Genomic DNA, 26,290 nt, shown 5'->3' with positions numbered 1-26,290 from the left:
GGAGGGGTAGAGGTAGCTTCGGAGTTGTCCGGAGAAGGTGGGCATTTCTCGGCTTTCCCAGCCCCTCTCCTATCTCCCCCGCCCCTGGTCTCCCCCTCCCTCCTGCCCGCACCCCACGTGAGGCGGAATATAAAGGGGGGTGTGAGGCTAGAGCGGAGAGTGAATGGTGAAGGACTGAGGGGGTCCCCCCTTCGGGTCCCCGCCCGCCCTGTTCACCCTCGTTCATCCTCGTTCATCCTCCCTTCCCGAAGCTCGCCCCCGAAGGCAGGAGCGGCCGGCGCCTGCGGCGGCGGAGGAGGAGGAGGAGAAGGAGGGATCACGCCGGGCGGAGCGCCGGGCCCGCTTTCCTCCCCAGCGTCTTGAATACAAAGATTACCGTGCAGAAGGAAATTGCACTCGCCTCCTCCGCCCCCCGTACCCGACACAATGCATCAGCCGCCTGAGTCCGCCGCCGCCGCGGCCGCTGCAGACATGAGTGCTAGGAAGATGGCGCACCCGGCAATGTTCCCTAGAAGGGGCAGCGGCAGCGGCAGCGCCTCTGCCCTCAATGCAGCAGGTACCGGCGTTGGTAGTCATGCCACATCTTCCGAGGATTTTCCGCCCCCGTCGCTGCTCCAGCCGCCGCCTCCTGCCGCATCTTGTGCGTTGGGACCACAGCCTCCGCCTCCACAAAGCCTGAACCTCCTTTCGCAGGCTCAGCTACAGACACAGCCTCTTGCACCAGGCGGAACTCAGATGAAGAAGAAAAGTGGCTTCCAGATCACTAGCGTGACTCCGGCTCAGATCTCTGCCAGCATCAGCTCTAACAACAGTATAGCGGAGGACACTGAGAGCTATGACGATTTGGATGAATCTCACACGGAAGATCTGTCGTCTTCCGAGATCCTTGATGTGTCCCTTTCCAGGGCTACTGACTTAGGAGAACCTGAACGTAGCTCCTCAGAAGAGACACTAAATAACTTCCAGGAAGCCGAGACACCTGGGGCAGTCTCTCCCAACCAGCCCCACCTTCCTCAGCCTCATTTGCCTCACCTTCCACAACAAAATGTTGTGATCAACGGGAATGCTCATCCACACCACCTCCATCACCACCATCACGTTCATCATGGGCACCACCTCCACCATGGGCACCACCATCCTTCCCATGCTGGTGTGGCCAGTACATCCGTTCCTGGAGGGCCACCCTCAAGCCCACTATCCAGAAAACTCTCTACAGCTGGGAGCTCTGACAGTGTTATACCAGCTGCACCAACTTCTGCTGTATCATCGGGTGGCTCACCTGCATCTGTAATGACTAATATCCATGCTCCCAGTACTACCGGCAGTATAGGTATAAATTCTGTTGCTGGCACTAATGCAGTGAATAATGTTAACATTACTGCTGTGGGTAGTTTTAATCCTAATGTGACAAGCAGCGTGCTTGATAATGCTAATATAAATACAAGCAATATTCCTAGTGCTGCTAGCGGGAGTGTTGGGCCTGGAGTTAACAGCAGTGTTAATGTGAATATCTTAAGTGGCATGGGCAATGGTACTATTTCTTCCTCGGCTGTTGTTAACAGTGTCCCTAATGCAGCTGCAGGGATGACTGTGGGATCAATTTCAAGTCAGCAGCAACAACCAACAGTTAACACTTCAAGGTTCAGAGTTGTGAAGTTAGATGCTAGTTCTGAACCCTTTAAGAAAGGTAGATGGACTTGCACGGAGTTCTATGAGAAAGAAAATGCTGTACCTGTTACAGAAGGTGTGGTTATAAATAAAGTGGTGGAAACTGTAAAACAAAACCCAATAGAAGTGACTTCTGAGAGGGAGAGCACTAGTGGGAGTTCCGTGAGCAGTAGTGTCAGCACACTGAGTCACTACACGGAGAGTGTGGGAAGTGGAGAGATGGGAGCCCCTACTGTGGTGCAGCAGCAGCAGCCACAACCAGTTCTTCAAGGTGTGGCCCTTCAGCAGATGGATTTCAGTAGCACTGGACCACAGAATGTTCCGGCAGTTAGTGTATCACAGACTGTTGCTCAGTCACAGATCTCACAAGTACAATTACAGCCTCAAGAACTGAGCTATCAACAAAAGCAAGGTGTTCAACCAGTACCTCTACAAGCCACTATCAATGCTGCAACTGGTGTCCAACCATCACCTGTTAATGTTGTTGGGGTAACTTCAGCTTTAGGTCAGCAGCCTTCCATTCCTAGTTTGGCTCAACCCCAACTGCCATATTCTCAGACGGCTCCTCCTGTGCAAGCTCCCCTTCCAGGGGCACCACCCCAGCAGCTACAATATGGACAACAATCGATTGTTTCCACGCAGATGGCCCCAGGTCATGGTAAACCAGTGACTCAGATTCCTACTTCGGAGTATGTACAGCAGCAGCCGATTCTTCAAACAGCAGTGCCCTCTGGTCAGCCCAGTTCTGCAGGAGTGGGAGGAGGAACCACCTTGATTCCTATGGTTCAGCCACAGAGTATCCAGTTGCCAGTGCAGCCCCCAGCAGTCCAAGCACAACCTGCAGGGGCATCTGGCCAGCCTGTTGGCCAGGTTCAAACAGCAGTATCTGCTGTACCTACTGGCAGTCAAGTTGCAAATATTGTTCAACAAGCAAATGTACCCACTGCAATGCAGCAGGTCTCTTCCCAAGTTACACCTTCAGTTGTTCAGCAAGGTGCTCCTCCATCTTCACAAATAATTCCACCTGCTCAAACTGCGGTTATTCATCAGGGAATTCAAACTAGTGCTTCAAGCCTTCCTCAACAATTGGTCATTGCACCCCAAAGTACATTGTTAACTGTGCCTCCCCAGCCACAAGGAGTAGAATCAGTAGCTCAAGGAGTTGTCTCACAGCAGTTGCCTGCAGTTAGTCCTGTACCCTCTGCTAGTAGTATTTCTGTTACAAATCAGGTTAGTTCAGCTGGTCCTTCTGCAATGCCTTCTGTTCCAACAAACTTGGTTCCACCACAGAATATAGCACAAACCCCTGCCACTCAAAATGGTAGTGTGGTTCAAAGTGTTAGTCAACCTCCCTTGATAGCAACTAATATAAATTTGCCTTTGGCACAACAGATATCACTAAGTTCTCAGTTCTCTGCACAATCATTAGCTCAGGCAATTGGAAGCCAAATTGAAGATGCCAGGCGCCCAGCGGAACCCTCTTTAGTTGGCTTACCTCAGACTATCAGTGGTGACAGTGGGGGAATGTCAGCAGTTTCAGATGGGAGTAGCAGCAGCCTAGCAGCCTCTGCTTCTCTTTTCCCGTTGAAGGTGCTACCGCTGACGACACCCCTGGTGGATGGAGAGGATGAGAGGTAAGATCATGCCCTATTTCTGCAGACATTCAACAGATTCAGAGTTTATTTAGTATGACAAATTAGTCTAAAGCATATATTTTTTCACTTTTGTATGTGAAAATTCATCTTTGTGATGTTTTCTAGAGCAAGAGTGTTATGGAATGGTTTCAGAGTGGATAGGAAATGGTGTAAGTAATATGTAAACATTATTTGAAAGAATAGTTACTGAGCATTAAGAATAGGTTTGGGAGCACTGAGTGGTTTTTGTTATTTATAAAATGTTTTATTAAAGATTAATTTTGAACAGAAACTTAACTTTTGCTAACCCATATAACAATCTATTCTTTTGAATTACTAAAATCCTTACCATCTTCTCTTGGGAGGGGTGTGGTTCCCACATTTGCTCCTCCCTTACTAGACTGGACAATCCTTTTCAGTTCTACTGTGTTTATCGTAGTCTGTGAAAGATACTGTTACCTGCTTTTCCTAGTCAGACATTATAGGAAAGATGACTTGATCTGGGTTATATAGATTGCTTTCATACTGTAATTAACCAACTTTGTGTACTTATTTAATGCTCATTTTTGTCTGAACAGTGAAGGAGGAATGGGAATCTTCAAAAGTTTTTTTTTGGTGCGGGAGGAGGGCATACACTGTCAAAATAACCAGATTTCTTTTTGATGGTAGTATGCTGTACATTTTTGCTTTTGCATAATAGATCAAGGTGGTAGCCATTTTAAGAGTAAAGAAAGTAAGTCTTGGGGGGTTGAATTTATAGAGACGTGAGAATAAGACTTCATTTTGCTAATCTACTCCACCTAGTCCCTTCTTCCCTTATAAAAAACCCCCATAAAGCCTAAAATATATTATTAAACTAGTGTTTTCTTAATTGAATTGGAACTAATGTGCTAATCACACTTAATGAATTAAATTATGTCTTTAAAGCCCACTAGCCAGAAAAGTTGTGAAATCTCTCATGATTCTAATTGCTGTAAACTAAGTTGACTTTAAAGAAATGTTTTCACAGATTTGCCAGTCTGACTAATCTTGATAAAATAATATCAAAGGAGTTATGACAAAGGCTATACATTTTCACTGTGGAGCTGTAAGCTTGAAAGATATTTAATTATTTTAGTTTTAGTCAGAGGTTTTTGTGATTGAATTTTCACCAAACCAATTGGACCATTTAGATCCTAAATGTATATTTGGGGTTTTCACTTTGGGAGAATTGGGCTATTTCAAAAGATTGCAGTTTTAGAAAAAGACCAAGCATTTCAGTAAGGTTTTCATGATATTTTAGTTACTTAAAAGAAGGTAAAGGCATGGTTTATTGAAGTAATTTAAAATTTTATTTTGAAGATTTTTATTATTTTTCTAATAGCCATATAATTAGAATATTGTTATCTAACCAAATGTATTCTGTACCATATACAAAACTGTACTTTAAAAGGTAGATCTTTTATAGGAGGTAGTTTTCTTAATAGCCTATTATAGTTAAACTTTTAGTTTTATCATATGCTAATACTCATTTGTAATTGCTAATATTCACCTATAATTTTAAATAATTATTTGCCCCAAATATTAATGTTTCCTAAATCTAAAGGGTGAAGTCCCTATAAAAATAGCTGTACTATAGGGGTGGTAAATTTAGAGAAATGGAAGACCCGTGAAATATATAAATGAAAACCACACATTTTGATTTCAAACCTGCCATGATTTTTGTTAATTAGCATTTGTGGTCTCCTGGCATGACTTTCTCCTTTTTTCCTCCTGGTGGTTAGGCATGATAGAGCTTCCTACAAATTGTTGTTCCAGACAATTAAAGTCAGATTTTTGCTACCTTCAACTAGGTTTTTAACTGTAGGGATAGAGTCCCAGTTTAAGGTATTAGTATAAAATTAATTTTTCCATATAGTAACTGGATAAAGATTAATTAGGCATAAATTATGTGCAGAAAGGTTTAGAATTAAAGGGACATAAAGAGAGACTGAAAAATCTGATTAAATATTGGTAACTTAAATATTGCTAAGGTAAATTTTGTAACTTGAGTTAACTGTTTTGAATTTACTACATATTTGAGCTTTTGTTAAGCTAACATCAAAGTAAAGTCATCAAATCTGGAACATTTTTGTTTCAAAGTTATTTTTTAAATTCTGAAAAATGAAATGTTTCATCCCTAAAATACTCTAAAGGTCAGAAAGGTTAAATATATATATTATTTTCTTTATTGTATTTGGCTACAGATTATTTCTTTTGTCACTATAGTTGGGAAAAATGTTTTATTTAAATTGTGCTTGGAAGGAAATTTGAGAATATCTACAAGAGAAAAAAGTGATAATGATTTAAAAAATGATTTTCTCTTTTCTTCTCATTAGTTTCTGTCACTTGCATATTCAGGGCTTGGGCACCTGTTTGTCTCTCATGGGAGAAAGGAGTACATTATAATTTAAATATTACGACTTAAAACATGTTAAACTTTTGGATGTAGGGCAAATCAAGGGTGGTTATTCTGTAGTAATCTTTTGAAATAACACTCTTAATACTTTAAATTTTAAAATGTTTATTAGACATGTGGAAATGCTTTTTGGTCGCTAGGAGAGACTATAAACATTAGAAACATGGATCAGACAGTAAGATTACATATCTTGTTTTTAAAAAGTCATTTTCATTAAAAGGTCTTAATTTCTTATTTTAGTCTTTAGCATGAACTTACCTTTTCAACACAGGGAAAGATAGAGATATTTGACACTAATATATAATTTTTTGTGTTTTCTGATTATTAGTACAGCCTCTTAATGTGAAATTATTCAAACTTCTATTCATTCTTCAAGACAGCTTAGATGTTCCCTCTGAAGCATTCTCTTCACCTAAGGAATGCTGTTTCCTTAGCACTTTTTGGTGTTTTTCTGTATAGGCACTACACACATTCAATTTATGCTTACTCATCTTTCCCATAAGAATGAGTTCCTCAAGGGCAAGAACTAAATATTTTTTGAATTAATGAGCAGACCTTTCTATGCCTTTTCTATCATGATTTAAATTTATACTGTCATATGTCAGAGATGCAGGATCATATAATTTATGCAACAAATTGAAAAGAAATGAATAAGATTTGCTTTTTGTATCTCCTTTACCTCACCATTCCTTGAGGTGAATTGGTACTGACCTTCTAAATATAGTGCCCATTATACAGTAGGCCTCAAATATTTATTAAAGAGAAATGAGAATTATCTATAAAATAGGAGTTATATTCATTTTGCCTATTTTCGAGGATGATAGCATCAGCTAAATACATTAACTGTGAAATACTAAATTAGAAGTTTTAATTTTATTTAGGGTGTACCTGCACAAAGAGTCAAATAATTTACATGGTTATCAAAACAAAAACTTCCTGCCCCCTTCCTTTCCATTTTCCCTTTTCCAGAAGCAATCACTTTCACCTTTTATAAGTTATTATTGTGATAATACCTTGTAGTCTCCAAATAACTTGTATTGGTCGCAAGCATGGACTCTGGAATTAGACTGCTTAGGTTTGTCAATTACTAGTTTTATGTAATGTTGGACTACTTAAACTCTGTGTCTCAACTTACTCATTTTAAAAAATAGGGATTAGTCATACCTAATTTGTAGGTTTGTTATAAGAATTAAAGGGATTTGGAAAGCCCTTAGAACTGTGTCTAACTCATATGCCCTACATAAGTATCTATATATATAATCTATATATATAAAAGGCTAATATGCAGTGTCCCCTAGGGAATTTGACCAGAGAATGGGAGTTTGATCGCTCGCTATGATGTGCACTGACCACCAGGGGGTGGCGCGGACCATGGCAGGCAACCAACGGCAGGGTGCTGAGGGAGCCAGGGAAGGAGGAGGCAGGGAGTTGGCGGGGGTGGGGAACATGATTGGCCCTCATCACAGGCCAGGCCTAGGGACCCTTTCCGTGCATGAATTTCATGCACCGGGCCTCTAGTGTGTTAAATAAAATAGTTCTTTTGTTTTTGGTCTTATTAGCTTCTTGGGTAGAAAATGAAGATTTAACTTTGTTGTCATCATGTACTTAGCAGTATTCCTTCCTCTTAATAGTTATGATATTATATCACTGTTGATTATTCAGTATTCTTGTAAAACATGATTACTTTTCCTATCCTGTACAATGTCCTGAACTTGTCTGCCTTCTTTCATCCCACCCCAGCTGTCTAGTAAATATAGTATACTAGTATATGTAGTATATATATTTCTATATACTCTTTAGCATATAGAACTGTTTGTGAGTCTTTCCCCCCCTCCCCTCACCACCAAGTTTTCCTGTATCAGCATAATCTGTTTCCTTCAAGTGCCTTTTGCCCATTTTTGTGTTTTGGGCTTCACCTTTTGTGATAGAACCTTTTATTAGGTGTCCAGTAATTCTTGGTTGTCTGCTTGTACTTAAGTGTAGGAGACTAAAGAGTTGATAAGGAATTCTTAGTTATATATCTGTATATCAATAGTTACGACTAATTCAACTTTCCATCAGATGTCTTTCAAGATGTTCAGACATATCAGGTGCTGTTATCAGTTTTACCTTCCTGAGGAAGTCTCTCAAATCCCTCTGACCTCCATTATGGACTGATCGCCCTCTAGACTTGGCACCCAACTTTTATCATGGGATTCCCTTCATTTTCTTCTGTGGTTGGATCTCTATTTTTCCAGGGACCCATGTCATGTTTATTTTTGGTTTACTTCATGTTTTAAAATCGCTTTAGTTTACTCTAACACTTATTTGATTCTTTGGTTAGGTAAAGAATACCAGATGGGAAATTGTGTTATTTTATAATTTTGTTCCGTTGATATTTAGCTTCCAAATTGCTTTTGAGGAGTTTGAAGCCATTTTGATTCCTTCTATATAGTGTGTGACGTGTGTATGTGTTTTATTTTTCCTTTCTTTTTTCCCCCTTGTTTCTCTCCTTCCTTCCTCTCTCATTATTGAAAGCTCTGAAAGCTCTAAGGATTGTACTTGTTTCCAGAGTTCGGAAATTTTACAATGCAAATGTTCTAGTGTGGGTCTTTTCACCCATGGTTCTGAGTACTTGACCTGACCTTTCAGTCTGGAAGCATCTTTTTAATCCTGGTATTATTTTCTTGAATGAGGTTGAATCATTCTTTCCATTTTTTCCTTTCCCCGCTTCTTTTTTCCTTTCTCAAACTCCTCTTATTGGGATAATGGACCTTTTTGACCAGTCTTCAAATTTTCTTTCCTATTTTCATCTCCTTTTTTTTTTTTTTGCTCTACTTCTATTGAGTTTTCATCTATTATATATTTAATTTCCAAGAGCTTTTATTTTTGTTCCTTTTAAATAGTATCCTGTTATAAAAACGATAGTACTTTCTCTAATATAATAAATATATAAATGATAGGTGTCTTTTGTCAGGATTTTTTTCTCCCTGTGTGATGTATTCTCCAGTTTTCTTTTTGCTTCTTTTTTTTTTTTTGGTTTTTATTTGTTTTGGTCTTTATTTTTCAAGTTATAGCCTTTCCTTAGGTGGTTTGTGTAAGAGTAGGGGAATAAAACACTGATTAGAAAGTCTTTTTTAACTTCACTGTGTAGTAAACCAGGCTGGGTTGTTTGGTTGGAAGACTTTTGATATCAGTGTCTTCAGGTCTTTCCTCCTAGTAGGTTAGATTCCCTATAGAAGGCTCTTGATTTCTTGCATGAAGGCCTTACCTACATTTTGAGGGAAGAGGAGAGGAGAATGGGGTAAAGAGTCTTGAGGAGTCTTAGCATCCTCATAAATGTGTCGCCACTCGGTTTTCAGTATGTTCTCCTGCCTACTCCTGTGCCTGATTTCCTCAATCTTGGGATCTTGTGTTTCATATTCTCCAGAGAATGTATTTTCATTTTTTTTGTTTGGGTTGGAGAGGGGCATTTGGGATCTGTGGGGCTTGCTGCTTAAAGAGACTTTTAAACCATCCTCCTTATTTTAGCACCCTCTCTCTCATCCCACATCAGATGTTATGTGGTATTGCCAATTCCTGAGTCTTTTGGGGATTTTACAGTTTAAATTGGGTTTATTCTTGGTTTTCTCCACTATTTGTTAGAGATTTGATTTCCTAATGCTTTGCTAAGTCATTTGTCACTCAGCCATCTGTTTTCCAGCTTTCAAATTTTTGTTGCTATTGTTTTCTTAGTTTTTGTGACCTTGTATCTTTATATCTTAAAAAAATATCCCTTTTGTCACTTTTGAGAGATTTTTAGGAAAGTAGTGTAAAAATATGTGTGTGTTTACTATTCACACCTATCTTAACAGTGGAATATTACATTATTAAATTTAAGAACTTTGTGTGAATTTTAATAAAGGATTTGCTCCAAGATTTGATCTCTAAAATTTATAATGTAAATTTTAAGAGTGGAATTGCTTTGCTTATATCTAACAAAAATAAGAATAACACTTCAATTCATAGAAGTGATTAAAATGTTAGAATTAGTTAATATTTATTTTCACATTTAACCATCTCAACAGCCTTATGAATTAAATTTTTTTCTATTTTATTGGTGAATAAACTGAAGCTTATTTTGTTTATTAGAGAGGTCAAGGGAGTTGTCTGAGGTTCCACACATAGCAGTAAAGCAGAGCTAGGATAAAAAGCCATTTTTCAAAATCAAAATCTAGTGCTGATATTACTACTCAGAACGACAAGAAGAGGTAATGCTGATGCCCATAAATAAGAGAGTGGCTGAAAACATGAAAAAAGGGAGGCTTCATTGATGTGTGTATTAGTACAAGTAATGGAAATTGTTATAGAACATACCAACATTTACCTGTGAGCTCCTGGCAAGAAAAAAGTGGGTAAAGTCATCACAGTGGTGTACCTGGATGCAGTAGAAATTCAAATGTTAAATGAATTAATGTTAAATTTTATATCTTCTGAAAGTTATATGAGAATTATATTTTCAGGAAAATCATTTTAATTTTCTAATAATTTGAATTCAGTCTTTGTAATATTGGCTTCAGAATTGCAAAACAACTATATTTATTTCTTGTTTAGAAAGTTTGATTTAAAAATAGGAAACTGCAAAGCATGATCTGTTCTCGTCTTGCAATATTAGCATCCTAGTGGTTTTTTCCGTGTCGCCGTGTTGTTAGGGCTGACTATGTCATGGCAAGAATATGCTTTAGTGCAGGGGTCCTCAGACTTTTTAAACAGGGGGCCAGTTCACTGTCCTTCAGACCGCTGGAGGGCCGGACTATAGTTTAAAAAAAAAACTATGAACAAATTCCTATGCACACTGCACATATCTTATTTTGAAGTAAAAAAATAAAACGGGAACAAATACAATATTTAAAATGAAGAACAAGGAAAGTTAAATCAACAAACTTACCAGTATTTCAATGGGAACTATGTGCCTGCTTTTGGCTAATGAGATGGTCAATGTCCGGTTTCATATTTGACACTGTTAGTCGTAACAAGTGATGCAAGTGTGCATCAGTTAGTCTAGATCTGGTTGGAGATTTCAGATGTTTCATTCTGAGACTGAGAGGAGGAGTAGGAGAGTGCGGCACACATTCCACACATGCGCACTGCGGGCTCCGGACGAGTCCGCTGCTAAGCAGGACAGGCAGCGGCGGCAAAAACACCCGGCGGGCCAGATAAATGTTTTTGGCGGGCTGCATGTGGCCCGCCGGCCGTAGTTTGAGGACCCCTGCTTTAATGGCTTATCGAAAGATTACATGAGGGAAAAAATTTAAGGCATGTTTACATTATTTTATATTTATTATTTAAAAAAAGCGTTTTTTAAATTGATTTTTAGAGAAAGGAAACGGATGTGAGAGGGAAATAGATCAGCTGCCTCCTGCAGACCCTACTTTGCGGGTGGGGGAAGCAGTTGGGGGATCATCAAGCCTGTAACCCAGGCATGTGCCCTGACTGGGAATCCAACCAGCAACCTTTCGGTGCACAGACGAAACCAAACCGACAGAGGCACACCTACCAGGGCTGTTTACATTATTTTGAAGAAATATTTATGAGTTTTAGATTTTATAATAATTTTTTTCTAGGTCACATATATAAAAATGTCCTCCTCCTCATCTGCCTGTGCCTCTTCCCACTCCCCTACACTCCCTTGTATTTGTTGTTGTTACAAGTCAGTTTGACCTGGAAATCTTGACTTTTTGGTGACATTAGGCCAAATTGACCTTTGTTTTATTTCCTTCCTGAAACTCTCTTGCTTTCCATGATATCCTTCTTAGATCCTTCCCATGCTTCTGGCCATTTCTTTTCAGTCTCTTTCAGATTTACTTCCTCTATCAGACTCAGTGCTGGAGCTTCTTTGGGTTTCTGAGTCCTCTTCCCACTACCTTTACCCAGGTAATTAATCATCTGTTCTATGGCTTTAAATACAGTCTCTGTGCTATCAACTCCTGAATGCATATCACTAGCCCACACTTCTCCTCTTAGCTTTGACTGATGGATAGATGTCTGCCTTTATGATATCTCTACTTGCATTCTTGTAGGCCTCAATCTCAACAAATCACAAACTACCTAACTTCTCAAATTTTCTCCTTTAGTCATCCTCATTTTAATATTTCTTACTCTGTAAAGGCCTCTTACTAGCATTCTGCAAACATTGTTGCCTTTCTCTAATATTTTATCTTGTAGTCAAAATGATATTCTTAAAATGGAAATCTTTTCAGATCACTCACTTACCCAAAACCCCTTTAAAGCCTTCCATTTCTTTTAAGAAAATACCTTTTGTTTTTGTTTACTTCTGGCCTTATGTGTCATTTTCTCCCTCACTTTCTGCTGCATTCCCACTGTTGTCCTTCAGTTCCTTAAGTTGCTATGTATTCTTACTTTTTCTTCTAGGCTTTGGCATATTCTGTTCTGTACCTGAATATCCCCTATGTCACCTCCCCTTTATTTCTTCTTAAAGCTTAACTGTCACTTTTTTGAGAGGCCTTCTCTATCTAACCTGCCAATCTAAGTTGAGGTTTTTTTTTGTTAATATTGTTCAATGTTTATTTTAGTTTGTAATTTTTTTAATTAAAAAATTCTTAATCCTTACCCGAGGATATGTTTTTATTGATTTTAGAGAGAGAGAAAGGCAGGGGTGGGGAGAGAAACCTTGATGTGAGAGAGAGAAATCGATAGATTGCCTCACATACCCAACTGGAGATTAAATTTGTAATCTAGGTATGTGCCCTGACCAGGAATTGAACCCGCAACCTCTTGGTGTATGGGACAGCACTCCAAAAACTGAGTCCCTTGGTCAGGGCAATAGTTTATAATTTTTATTTTTTCGTGATTATCAGCTTGATGATTTTAAGCTTCAGGACGGGAATGTTTGGTTTGTTACTATATAGCTAAACTATATTTCAGACTCTAGGTACTTACAGACAGTAGGTACTCGTTTATTCATGAATAAATGAAAAATATTTTTAATGTTGGCATAAGGGCAACTTAACTGTTTTAAAAATACTGTTGTGACATATTTGAAAGGTAAATAAGTTCTTTATATGTGATTGTTTGATACTACTATTTTTTCCTTTAATAGAGATTATTGAGAATTAATTGATTACTTTTTGCTCTTTGTGAGCCAAAAAATCAATGTGACGTTGCTGCTTTTAACAAGCATTTTGTTTTAGGTTTATGCTAGTTTTGTATTTACTGATGTTTATGCCAATAAAATTTCTCCAGCTTGAACAAAACAAAATAAAATAGAAGCCCATTTTAAAATTAGAATATCAGTATTCTTTATCTACTTTTGATTGGGTCAGCTATTTAGCATATAATGATTCTTAAATATCTAAGTGCTAACTTGGAAATCCTTTGGTGTAGTTCCAGTTGTTGAAAATATACACACTTAACTTATAAAATGACACTTTTTGTCTGTTAAGAGAGTTTTCTTTCTTAAACATTTTAGTAAACTTTGAGTTAATTATTTGTTTAAAATTCCTAGCTGATCTGTTTTACTTAGATTATTGTAGTTACTTGTTATTAAACCAGTAAGTATTGGATTATGTCAAAGCAGAGGAACCATGAAAAAGGTTTGGCAGTGATCAGAATTAGCAATAAATTTTATTGATTATATATGGGCATTAAACAGGAGTAAAACACATTAAGTGATGAGGCCTTTAGGGAAGGGAAAATGTAGAATCTGATGTGGTAGTGCAGTGATCCTCAGAGGCTAGTTCTGAGTATCTGAAAGTTTTTTTATACTTTTTGTGGACGTAGTGTTAAACTTGATGGTCTGGCTTAAAACCATGTTTGTGTTGACTGGGGAGAAGATGTACTGTGGCTTGATTTTTATTGAGTATTAACTTTAGATCATGGTGAATGGTATTGCTCTTTCTTGTTCTTGAAGCCATAAGGAGTTACTTCTTAGGACAGATGGGATAACATCTTATTTTTCCAGGTCTCCCAGATTATTTTTGTATATGGGTTCACTTCTCAGATTGGAACTCCTAATACTTTGTATGTATGCCCGAGTATTATTTTTCTGAGTAAATTGTAGATGGACTGATTATAAAATTGCTTATTGTTACGAGACTTCATTTTCTCCCAGCTCATCTAGTTATTCTTAGGTTATTAGGCTTTCTTAGTATATAGTCACATGGTAACAAACAACATATGGACTTGTTAGGAATTTTTTTGGTTATTAGGCTTTCTTAATATCTTCCTTAGACTTTAGTCACATGGTAACAAATAACATATTGGACTTGTTAGTAATACTTTGAAGGTATAAATGTACAATGGAAATAATGTCTAGCATTGCAGTTTTGCTATTATGTCTAGGGGTGATAGTAATGAAAACCTTATTCTTGTGTGATTTTAGGGGGTTGTTTTAACAAAGTATTTTGCAATAGATTATGTCCTCTTGAGTCCTAACAGTCTTAAAAGTTGGTAAAATGCTTTTGTTCATTTTTTACAAAGGAAGAAATTGAGTATTTGGTTCATTTATTTGGTCAGTAATTAAATAGTGAGTTGCTATTATGTGTTATGTACTGATTTTAGCTTGTTCACAGAGAGACTCTACACCAGTTTAGTAATAATAGTAGTAAAAGTGGTAGGAATAGTTGAAATTATAGTACTTACATTCACTTTACACATATCAACTTAATTCTCAGAACAACCTTATTTATTATTAAGTACCATTATTTTTCCCCATTTTGCAGGTAAGAAACTGAAGAATAGAGAGATTAAGTAATTTATTCAAGGTCACATGGCTACTGGGTGAGGGCTGGGACTTAAGCTGGAATTTAAGTTCTGAGTTTGTGATCTTAACAACTTTTGTGGTCTATTGCCTCTGTAGCATATGATTAGAACCAAGGTATTCTTTTGTTTCCTCAGTCAACTTAAATGCATCGGAAGGCACTAGGAACTGCAAATATTTCTTATCTCATTATATCCTCAAATGCTATTGTTTTTATCTTGGAAATTTGGGGGGGGGGTGCTAATCTTGTTCTTGTACTCAAGATATAAACTCCATGAGAGCAAGGACCTTACACATTTAGTTTACCTCTGTATTTCTACTTTATGCGATAGTGCTTGGTTTATAGTATTTTCTGAAATATTTGTTGAATAAGTGAATTTAGACATGTAGCAGAAAAAAACCCTACAAACATCCAACATAGAGAGATAAATACTGCCAAATACTTTACCATCCTGTTATCAATAAACAAAATGGCACAGCCGTTTTGATAGGCAAGAAGTAAGATTCAGTTATTTCCAGATATGTTATTGTACCTATTAAACTAGAGGCCCGGTGCACAAGTTTGTGCACGGGTGGGGTCCCTTGGCATGGCCTGTGGGGATTGGGCCGAAACTCGTAGTCCAACACTGCCTGCTACTTCTGCTCATCCCAGCCCCACTGCGCCTGCTGTGGGCTCGCGCCCAGTCAGTCCTGATTGGGAGAGGCTCTTGCTGCCGCAGCAGTGCCAGCCATGAGCCCTGCGTCTGGTGCCCGTCCCAAGGGGGTTTGGGGAGGGTGGGATGTGATTGGCCTTCTGGGCGGGTGGTGGGATGCCCTTGCTGGCCCAGGATCAGGATCCATCTCGCTGAGTTCGCGCCTGTTGTTGGGAGCCACCTGGCAGCTGCTCTTATATCATTTCTTCCTTGCGGAGCGTCTAGGGAGGGGAAGTGGCTGTTGTGCCCAAGGACAACTTCCAGGAGGCCGGCAGCACTGTTGGGATCATGCCAGAGGTACTGGTCCGTTCTTCGGAGATTAGACCTGTAGGACTACTGAGGTTGTGAGTGGCTGCCGCTGGGCTGGTGGGCCCCTGGGATAGGTCAGGTCGGTCAGCTGAGCGGCACTCCTGCTGTGGAAGCGCACTGATCACCAGGGGCCAGCTCCTGCGTTGAGCATCTGCCCCCAGGTGGTCAGTGCGTGTCACAGCTGATCTATCAAATGGGTATATTGAGTAAGTGTAAATCATAATCTAGTAAAGCTTCAATCAGACACGATTCTTGTCCTCAGAGGGGGTGCATACAACATATATGTGGGGAAATTATATGACTATGCAAATGCAAAATGACAGTTTTAAACTACATGAAATATGAAATTAAGAAACTAGAGCTGGAAATCTTGAGATCTCGTTCAACCCTTGGTTTATATGATAGATGGAGGAACAAGTTCAGAGAGGTTAAGTGAATTCTCAGACATAGTGCTATAAAATGTTTCTTAGATTGGAATTGGAACTGTAGTCTCCAAAATGGCATTAGAAATTGCATTCAAAGTTCATAGATAGGATAAAATTGACCTTTGATTGATCAGGAAAGCAGTGTTATTTGAACTGACGTTTTGAAAGTTTTGGGTTGAAGGAGAATGTTTCAGGCAATACAAATGAGAGGAATACAAATGAGAGGAAGTAAGGAAGACATTCTGGGCATCAGTAAAGCAACAGTTGTACTTACTGTTTGTTTCAGGAAGTGATAGGAAATGACTGAAGATTGAATTGGGCAGTGATTTGGCCCTTAACTCTTGTTGACTAAATGATGTTCAAGGAAGATTGGTATAAAAGGAATCTGTAGTTTGTACTGGGGTGGGGTACACCTAGAAACAGGAAAGATCAGTTAGGAAATTATGTTTTTCTGTTATTAATGAGTGAAGTAAATTAGAGGGATAGTGATTTCCACTGTAAAACGATTTGGTACAGGAACCCTTTGGTTAGCTAATTTCTTAATTTATAAAAATTCTGTCTATATTTACTTTTCCAGCTTCTTCCTTAAAGCAATGTGTTTCTCTTCTTATTTTAAGAAAGAAAATATATAACTTAATTTCCCAGAAAAGCTATTATCTACAGCTATGGTTTTGAAGGTGTTTTAAACTTCAGGTAGGATTTTTGGCCATTTAATATTTTCATAGGGTTTTTCTATATCCAAAGCAAATGTGTCCCCAAATATATATAGTAGTAAAAAGAAATCCAAGTGAATATGAACTGATATTTTAGGGTGGGTTCTTTACATTTAGTGGTCATAGACACCTTTGCCTGCTTCCTTTTCATACAACTGGATTCTCTTGCCAATCTCTTCCAGATAATGGACAGAGGACGAATTATTTTTTTCCTGAGCATTCCTAGGTATCTATCAAAAAGGAGATGGTATAGATTTATTTAAAATGTGAAAAGCATTAATACTATCAAGACACTAAATGTGAGTGAGTAATTTATTTTATTGACATTGAAGTACCACAAAACATTTCTTTATATATCAGTGCCTTTCTTTTTTTCAGTGTGTCTGTCATTTTTAAATTTTGAGAATGTGTACATATAAAGGAATGTAATTTTTTAAAAGCACATTTTGAATTGCCCTTAGATTCCAAAGTCTCCTAGGTATTTGAAAGCATGTAATTTATTTAATAGTTATATGCACAGCACTATCTTTATCCTTTTATTTATTTATTTATTTATTTTTTATTATTTTTTTAAATATATTTTTATTGATTTTTTACAGAGAGGAAGGGAGAGGGATAGAGAGTTAGAAACATCGATCAGCTGCCTCCTACACACCCCCCACTGGGGATATGTCCACAACGAAGGTACATGCCCTTGACCGGAATCGAACCTGGGACCCTTCAGTCCGCAGGCCGAGGCTCTATCTATACACTGAGCCAAACTAGTTAGGGCTCCTTTTATTTTTAATTAAAAAAAATTTTTAAAAATGTGTTTATAAATTACAGTTGACATTCAATACTAGTTTCAGATGTACATCATAGTGGTGAGACATTTACATAATTTACAAAGTGATTCCCCCTGATAATTTTAATACCCACTTGACCTATCTGTCCTTAAGGAGACCCTACAGTTGAACTCAATGATAAATGTGTGTGTATACATGTACGTATATAATATGCATACATACATAGAAAAAGATAACAGATAACAAGTTCCATATATTCTCCTATTATTTTTGGTCCTTTGTTTTAGTTTTTTCACCTAATTAAAATTTATTTCCTCTTCTAATATTTATATTTATTTTTGTAAGCTGCTTGAAATATTTTAGGGAATGGCAGGATAGAAATTCAACAAATGGGGAAAGTATGACAAAGTAGGATATGGTAAATTTTAAGAGATACTAATAAAGCAGTATTGGGTATTAGAAGGTAAAGATCACATGCTTTTGAGAAGGTGACATTTGAGAGGAGTTTGATTGCTGTGGGGATTAGCAAGTCATTTTAGTAGAGAAAACACATAAAAAAGGTTCAAGGTACAGGGAGTACTTATAGAAAAGAACTTAGGACATAGTCTAAGTTGGTAGGAGATAGTGTCTATATATAGGAATATAGAAGATAAGGCTTGCTTTGAAAAGCCTAAAGGCACAATTGAGAAGTCTGGACTTAGTTGGATATGGGATGGAGGCCCCTTTTAGGTTTTGTGCTGTGTAGTGGCTTGTTCACTACTGCGTTTTAGGAAAGTGGTGACTTTACTTGGAATATCTAGTTGCTTCCTTAATATGGGGAATGAGAACTCAGTAATTCCTCTTCTGTCAGTGATAGAAATAGAGGCACATTCTCTTTGTGGTTGCAATCTGAGCTAATGCTTTAAACCAGTGACCTTACCCTCATTAGGAAAGCTAAAGGAGGTAAGGACCCAGTCCACACATGGTAACGCTCCACTTATACAGAAGTTGAACACTGGTAACCTAATCCTTTGGAACACAGCTCTGGAATGTAAAGGCTTCTAAAACTGCTTGAAATTGTTGTCACAAAATAAAGCCATGTGGAATTTTTTTGTGTATATGGATATTTTTGCATAGCATTTCTGGTCCTTTTTTAGGCTTTTTTTCTTTTTAAGCCTTAGATTTGCTAGCTTTATCATCTCAAAGCAGATGAAGGGAAGGAAAAGAAATAGAATTCTGAGACATGTAAGGTAACATTAGGAAAGTATCAGTTTTATAGCCTGACATCAAGATAGGAATTAGAAATTAAAACACACACACACACACAGAAACATGATACAGTATTGAATGTTCACCTTTTGAGTGTTAGATTATGTTTGGTATATTACTTTAAGGAAGCATGAACATAACAAGTTCCAGATAGTATTATTGGTTGAGCTATGGGCAAATATAGAGTATCTTTTTAGTCATATCTGACTCCACTGTATCATTTAACTATTGACAGATCACTTTACTGCTCCATATTGCTTTTTCCTATTGTAAAATAAGTGCTTCATATTTTTCCAGCTGTAAGAAATTAATAACATATTATAAATAAAAGTTCTCTACAAATAGAAATTGCTGAGGATACTTTCAGTAGTAAAATTATAAGTCCTTAATAGATGCTGAAATGTAAGTAATTAGTAATTTTATTTTTAGTGAAATTACTGATGAATAAATGACATCTTAGTTATTTTTTACAAGGTATTTTGTAGACAATTACTAATTTACATATTTTACTATAATAAATATTCTTCAGTATTTTCTTTGATATATTTTTTAAATTATCTTTCTCAACACAGTAAATCAAATAATTGTATCAAGGGAAGCTGATTTCTCTTATTTCAGATGTTCTTAATCTCTTTTTAAAGAAATGGATAACTCAGACCACCTTCTTGCATAAGGAAGTTTTTGCTTTTGCTTAATATTAAATTAATTTTTTCTTAGTTTTGTCCTTTTAGACAGTTTTGTTGTGGTATTTTCAGCAATAAAGGGTTCTGTTCCTATAGAGGAAATACTCTTATGTTTTAAAAGTTACTTTTTAAAGATGTTATTCAGTGAAACCTATAATAGAAAATTTATTTTGGGGGAAAAAAGCTTCTTTTTAAGTTATCTTTTTGCTTGATTTTTGTTTCTTCAAGACTTTTGCTTTGGTTCAGGGTGGTTGAAGTGAATTGAGAAAAATCTCTGGTTTTGGCTATAGCTCTGTGCTGTCTACTGCTCAGATGCTGGTAAGCTATCAATAGTCTGGGTCTTTCCTTTTCCTTCTCTTTTAAAGGGCTTAATCACTGTAGATTGCCTTAACTTCTCTTTTAGAGTCAAGCTTAGAGCCATGTCTTATCTTTGGTTGGTACTCCTGATATGGCTGATTCCTAAGCTCTTCTTCATCATCGTTGTGTTATTTTCCTCTTTGGGGGGATCTACCAAACATTATTTACCAGTTATTCTCTGAAATGACAGCAGGATTTGTATGTTTGTACAACCAGTTATATTTTATTAGGAATTTTTACCTATTGTAAGGTTCCAGGGAGAAAGGGTGGATCAAGATCATGAGAAGATGTGATAAGTCCAAACAAGGTATTTTATTTATTTGTTGTCTCCATTCTTTTTTGTTTGTTTGTTAATCCTCATGGTGAATATTTTTCCCATTGATTTTTAGGGAGAGTGGAAGAGAAAGAGAGAGGGAAAGACAAAGACAAAGAGAAACATAGATGTGAGAGAAACATATAGATTGGTTGCCTCCTGCAGGGGAATCTGAAACCAAGGTACATGCCCTTGACCGGAATCGAACCCGGTATCCTTTGGTCCGCAGACTGATGCTCTTTCCACTGTGCCAAACTGGCTAGGGCTCATGTCTCCCTTCTTGAACCCCATAATAATAAATTACCTTGCTGCATCCCAATTCTTTTAGGAACAAGTATGTTTAGTGCTTATTGAAGATATATAATATTTGAATTAGCGACCTCTTTTGCTCTTCTTTGGTAAATTTATATAAGATTCATGATAAATCCATAGGGGTGCTGAGTAGTACGTGACAGATAACTCTAAAATTTCTTTTACTATATAATTGGCTGAAATATTTCTATCAGTAAAATATTGTTAAGTAACTTGGTCACATAACTACTAAATGATGGAGCTAGTATTCCACTAGGTTTGTGGTCTGCATACTGCAGCTTTCGAGCCACATGCGGCTCTTTGGCCCCTTGAGTGTGGCTCTTCGTAAGCCTTAGGAGTACCCTAATTAAGTTAATAACAGTGTACCTACCTATATAGTTTAAGTTTAAAAAATTTGGCTCTCAAAAGAAGTTTCAACCGTTGTACTGTTGATATTTGGCTCTGTTGACTAATGAGTTTGCCGACCACTGCACTAGGTGATTTGATTCCAAAGCTTATACTCTTCATCATTCTGGTGATTGCCCTGGCCCACTGATAAGCAGTAGTAAGAGGTGGCAACTGGCAACTATTAAAAAACAGTCGTTAGTCTACCAGGCATTTGGCTCTATAGACATAATTGGTTCTTCGTTATAGAGTTGTGCAATGAGTAATGTTCCTAATGATGATCCTTTCAATTTTAATATAGTTATTTTCTCTTACTACATTTTGAAAATTAAATTTTCCAAATTTTTGTGAAAGAGTGAACTTTAAATTTGGAAAATTTGCTTAGGTGGAATAGAGTTTCTGAGGAGTAAATGAATATTAACAGTTTTATGACATGAACATTTCAATAAATCAGATGGTAGTGTTCCATTAATGTCAGCTTTTACTATAAGCTATTGATATTTAGGTTATTTTTTAATGCATAATGTTAATCAAATTACATTATAATACTTTTAAAGTAGAAAACTCACTTTAAGCATTTGAATCATAAGAGCATATTTTATGACTATGATCTTTAATTTGTTATGATTATAGCTTATATTTGCATCGTATGCTTATTGGAACAAGAAAATGCTAATTTATATGAATGCTTTTATATAAAGTTGAAAACCAGGATTTGCCTTGTCTTTTTACTCATTGTTATAAACGAGGGAGTTTTTTTTTTTTAATATAAGAAATTGCATGAGGTATTCTTTTAATTCAAAATTTTTGTAGTACAGCTGCTTTCCTTTATTTTCATTATATTTTTTCCTAATTTATAAACATTGGCGCTTTAGAAGCACTTAGGATTTTTCTTTTGAATTGTAATTAACAGTAAAGATCTGTCTTAAAGGACATAACAGTTTATTTAATAGTAATGTATCATGAATCTTATTCACGTGTTCCATAATAAATAGTCAAAAGTTGCTGAAAGCCAGTAATTTTTACAAGTTGTATAAGTTAATGGCATTCAAGAAATTTTACTCACTGATATGCTTATGATAGCTTAAATTTGCCATTTTCCTCAATCCATGTAGGCAATCTAATTGAAGAGAGAGTGTTTTAAAAGTAGGGTTAATTTTGTAAAACAGACAGGCTAAAAGATCCACTTTGAGTTTTTTCTCTAATATTTAAAGTTTTAGTTGTGTTTCCAGTTGTACTCAGATTCTTAGCTCATGAAAACCTATCAGTAGCCTACTAAGTTAGCTTATTAAGAAATCACTCCAGTTTGCAAAAACAAAAGCTTTTAACAAATGGGCACATAGGCCTAACAAAAATCAAGTTGTCCTATATTTGAGCTTATTGAATATGTTACGTAAATGCCGTTAATGCCAATTGTTTGAGTAAGAGGCTTAATACATGAGTAGGGGAGGAGAAACAGAAATAGAAAGGTAATAGAAGAACATTAAAAGGGGTGGAGAAGATGTGGTAATTGATAATTTCCTAAACAATTTTGTTGCCTGCATCTGTAAATCTAGCTATATAAATTACTTTGGAAAAATTACCTTGGCTAATTTAAACAATTGCCTGTTAGCCTAGTACTTTTGTCCTTTACTGGTATTGTGATGATTTATTTAAGAAATATTTATTGAATGCTTGTTATGTATGTTAGCACTGTGAAAAGATACAAAGGATAGAAAAAGTCATGATTTTTGTCTGGTACCCTGAAGCATCATAGGATGTTGGTATATCTGAATTATTCAAATTATATTATGCTTAGTTGTCATGCGGTGTGCATGACAGCTTTTTTATTCAAATAAGTTGATTAAGCTGTAGATTAATGAGCATTGAGCATAATGAGTTCGAGTTTAATGAGCATTAGCCTTGGCATTTATCTGGTATCTAATGTTGTTTATATGACCACTTCATTGTATGACCTTGGTAAATGTAAATGTTTACCAAGGTATTTCCTTGGTATGAACAGGTATTTCCTTACCTGTTCAATGAGAGCTACTTTTGTTGGAAGGATTAAAGGAGATAAAATATGTAGTGCACCTAGCTCAGTTCTTAGTTTTGTAAAGGTGACTGCTCTTATTACTGTGTCAGATGAGAATGATTCCTTTCTTTTGAGCACTGTTAATTAAAAATAAAAGCTTGCCTACACATTCAGAGACTTTCTACATACTCTATTTTGCCTTCTAAACCAGTGATTCTGTGTTTTTGTGGTATTTTGGTATAGCCTTTCTTACCTGGGGCTCCATAAGAAAATTAATCTATACAGGAAAAGAGTGACTGCTTTCTCAGTTCTCCTAAGAATGGTCCATACCTGGTATCACCATTCTAGATGCATGAGAAAATGAATTTATTACATGTAATGGAGTCATCAGGGATTTCTTTTGCTGAATTCTGGGCTAGGAGTATACTATAATTATTTGAGAAATGCTTCAGCATTATTAAATTTACAGACACAAAAGTTATTGCAAAGCACACCTTCCTCTTTTTTGATGGGGGTAGGGGAACATTACAAGAATGTAATGCCATGTAGCAGTTTGTTAATACTCCAAAACAGACCCATTTCCCTAATCAAGTGATTTAAAAAATTTTTCATACAAACATTTTTTTAGGTGGCATAATGCCCTAAGGATCATATGCTTCATACTCAATCCCCTTTGGGACTGAAAACTATCTCCTTTGAATGAAATTAATCAGTTTGTTTTTAATTAAGATAATGAGTTAGTGCCCGGTTTTTAAGTTTTAAAAATTCATTGAGCTGGATTTTAAAACCTAGTATAAAAAGTTTCAAAACTAGTGATTTTTGAAATACTAGTTAGTTCTTCAAGTGAATAAAATTAGTTCTATAGCTAAGGAATTTGGGGGAATGCTTTTTGTTATATACATCTTGGAGGTTGACATTTCATTTTAGTTTATTAAAGACTGAGAAATTCTGTAAAAGAGACAGTTTTATTTATTAGCTTCAACTTTTTTGATCCTGTAATACCTATTAATGTTCTGCAGAATCAGTATTCCTTGGAACATTTATGAAAATGTTAACCTACTTCATTTTATCTATGAGAAATGTTCCGGTCATGCAGTTAAGTGATGACAGTCTACAATTTGAGCCTGTCTCTACATTTATTCTACTCCTTTTTTGCTGTACCACCCTATTTTTCATAAGTATTTGGTTTATATAGAAATAAAAGTATAATTGTTGTCATGTGAGAGTATACACCAAGTGAGCCATCTGCCAGAAAATAACGTATTTTGAGAAGTGTAGCACTGACATATTTGCAGCCTCATTTAATTGGCCCTGTCATTGTAAATGGTTTGCAGACCTTAGGGGTAGACTTCATGAGTTAGTATTTTCCTGGGAGAAATTCCTAAACAGGATAGAAAAAACTAGTTAACTCTGTAAACATTCAAAGATAGCAAAGCTAGTTAACTTTGTAAACATTCAAAGATAGGGAAGCTAATTAGAGTTTGTCCTATGCTTTGGCTACCATTAACATAGAACATTTTACTAACTTTACTTTGTGTTTCTTATGTTTTAGAGTTAAAGCTTGACGTTGCTAACAAAGTAAAGGAGCCTATTGAACATTCTCGTCTTCCATTTATCCATTTCCTATGTTACACCTACTTGAGAAATGAAAAAAGAAGGAAGTACAAAAGGGGATGTCAAATTCTGAGGAGAAAAATTAAAGTCTTTTGGGGACTACAAGATTTTTCAAAGGGGTGAAAAAAATGGTTGTTCGGAATGTTTCTGAACATACATTGGTAGGTTAAGAAAGGAATTTTTGGCTCTTTTGGGAATGTCTTTGAAAATAGACCACCATAAAACTGTAGAAATCAGAATTTAGAAATACTAACTGCATTTGACAGTTTCAGAGATTTGATTCAAGTTTAGAAGAAAGAATAGAAAATTTTTTTCTATTTAGAAATACTATAATCTGGTATTAACTTCTGAATAAAATTAAAGGAGTGACATTTAAACGTGTGGAACAATATACATATGTTTTAGTTTATATTAAACTTTTTTAAATTGATTTCAGAGAGGAAAGGAGAGGGAGAGAATAGAAACATCAATGATGAGAGAGAATCACTGATCAGCTGCCTCCTGCACACTCAGTGTACATCCACAGTGGAGATGAAGCCCACAACTCCGAGCAAGTGCCCCAAACCTGACCTCCTGGTTCATAGGTTGACACTCAACCACTGAGCTACACTGATAATGGAGGTACAGTGACATGAAATTTTCTCATTTGCAAATTGAGAATTTGTGTTAATAGTAATTCAAGGTCTTAGTCCAAAAATTATTGTGGCATTTACAAAGGTTTATAATAGCCCATACCATGTTAACTAAACTTCACATATCTCTTATTTCAAATCATATTTCCTGAATTGTTAACTTAATGATGATATTATTTTACTTTTTCACCATTTTCTCTTTGGCAATGTTTTCCTTCTTAAGACATAGATTGTGACTATAAAGATCTTATTCCCAAAATATGTGGAGAGTAGAATTAGCTACGAAAGCTGTGAATAGTCAGTAACATACCAGAATTAAAGATTTTCCCTAGGATTTTTATGAAATTCTTACAGATTTATAGTCTATCCTTCCTTGTTAGGCAAATCAATATATATGTAAATTAGAAATTGAAAGTAGGAGAAAAACCTTTTTTTAAAAAATCTTTCTTCATTTTAGTACTTTAAATGTGAGAGGGATTTCAGATTATCATTTCAATATACTTTAGATATAGGCTTTTCAGGTTCAATAGAAACGTCTGTTCCTAGATTATTTATGTTGCTGATACTGAGTTTTGCTACAATTTACTTCTGTGTTTCATTGCCTTGTCAAGGTTGATAGAAATGGCAAAGCAAATAACTGTCAAGTGATCTGTGTTTAAATGAAATTGAAAGGCTCAAGCCTGTTGCTCAATGGTCAGAGCATCAGCCGTGCGGGAGGCAACCAACCAATGTCTCTCTCACGTCGATGTTTCTCTGTCTTTCCCCTTCCCTTCCACTTTCTCTAAAAATCAGTGGAAAAATATCCTTGGGTGAGGATTAACAACAACAAAATTGAAGGAGAGAATTTTAGAATTTTAATTAAAGCAGAATGTGTTTATTCTAGCACTCAGTAATATTTTAAAAGAACATATTTGTTAAAAAGAATATTATGATGTGAAAAGTATAAAATTAGTTAAAACTCAGAGTCCAGGAAATAAACTTTTTTTGAATTTTCTGCTGTACATATAACTTAAGTGTTCTTAGGTGAGTTACTTCATTACTTCATGCCTTAGTTACCTTATCAGCAAAATTGTGATGATTAAATTATTATATTCTGTCATAGAGTTATTGTGAGGATTGAATGAGGCAGTATATATATAAAATACATAATACATTACATATACCAAGCTCTCATGTTAAAATCAAACAGGTTATTAATATTTATTACTGATTTTATAAGGGTAGGTAAATTATTTGACAATTTTATCATTTGATTTTTAGTAAAAACTAATATAAGAGGGATATTTATGGCACTGAACTTTTTTTCCTGTGGAAATTTTTAAAGAAACAAATG

The 26,290-nt window shown here is 36.3% G+C and overlaps 1 protein-coding gene across 5 annotated transcripts in view; it reads left to right on the top strand.

The window, feature by feature from the left end:
* The first annotated feature begins 6 nt into the window (after positions 1–6).
* Positions 7–26,290, top strand: part of TSC22D1 (TSC22 domain family member 1) — a 141,123-nt gene continuing 114,839 nt past the window's right edge. For all 5 annotated transcript variants that reach the window (XM_006755314.2, XM_006755316.2, XM_006755315.2 and 2 more), the window contains exon 1: positions 7–3,302. In XM_006755314.2, the coding sequence (XP_006755377.1) occupies positions 427–3,302 (2,876 nt within the window). In that variant the 5' untranslated portion in view covers positions 7–426. The remainder of the gene's footprint in view (positions 3,303–26,290) is intronic.

Source organism: Myotis davidii, unplaced genomic scaffold, assembly GCF_000327345.1.
Source record: "Myotis davidii unplaced genomic scaffold, ASM32734v1 scaffold1572, whole genome shotgun sequence".
In the NCBI taxonomy this organism is placed as follows: Eukaryota; Metazoa; Chordata; class Mammalia; order Chiroptera; family Vespertilionidae; genus Myotis; species Myotis davidii.
The sequence above is the reverse complement of the archived record's forward strand: the minus strand, read 5'-3'. Positions and strand labels throughout refer to the sequence as shown.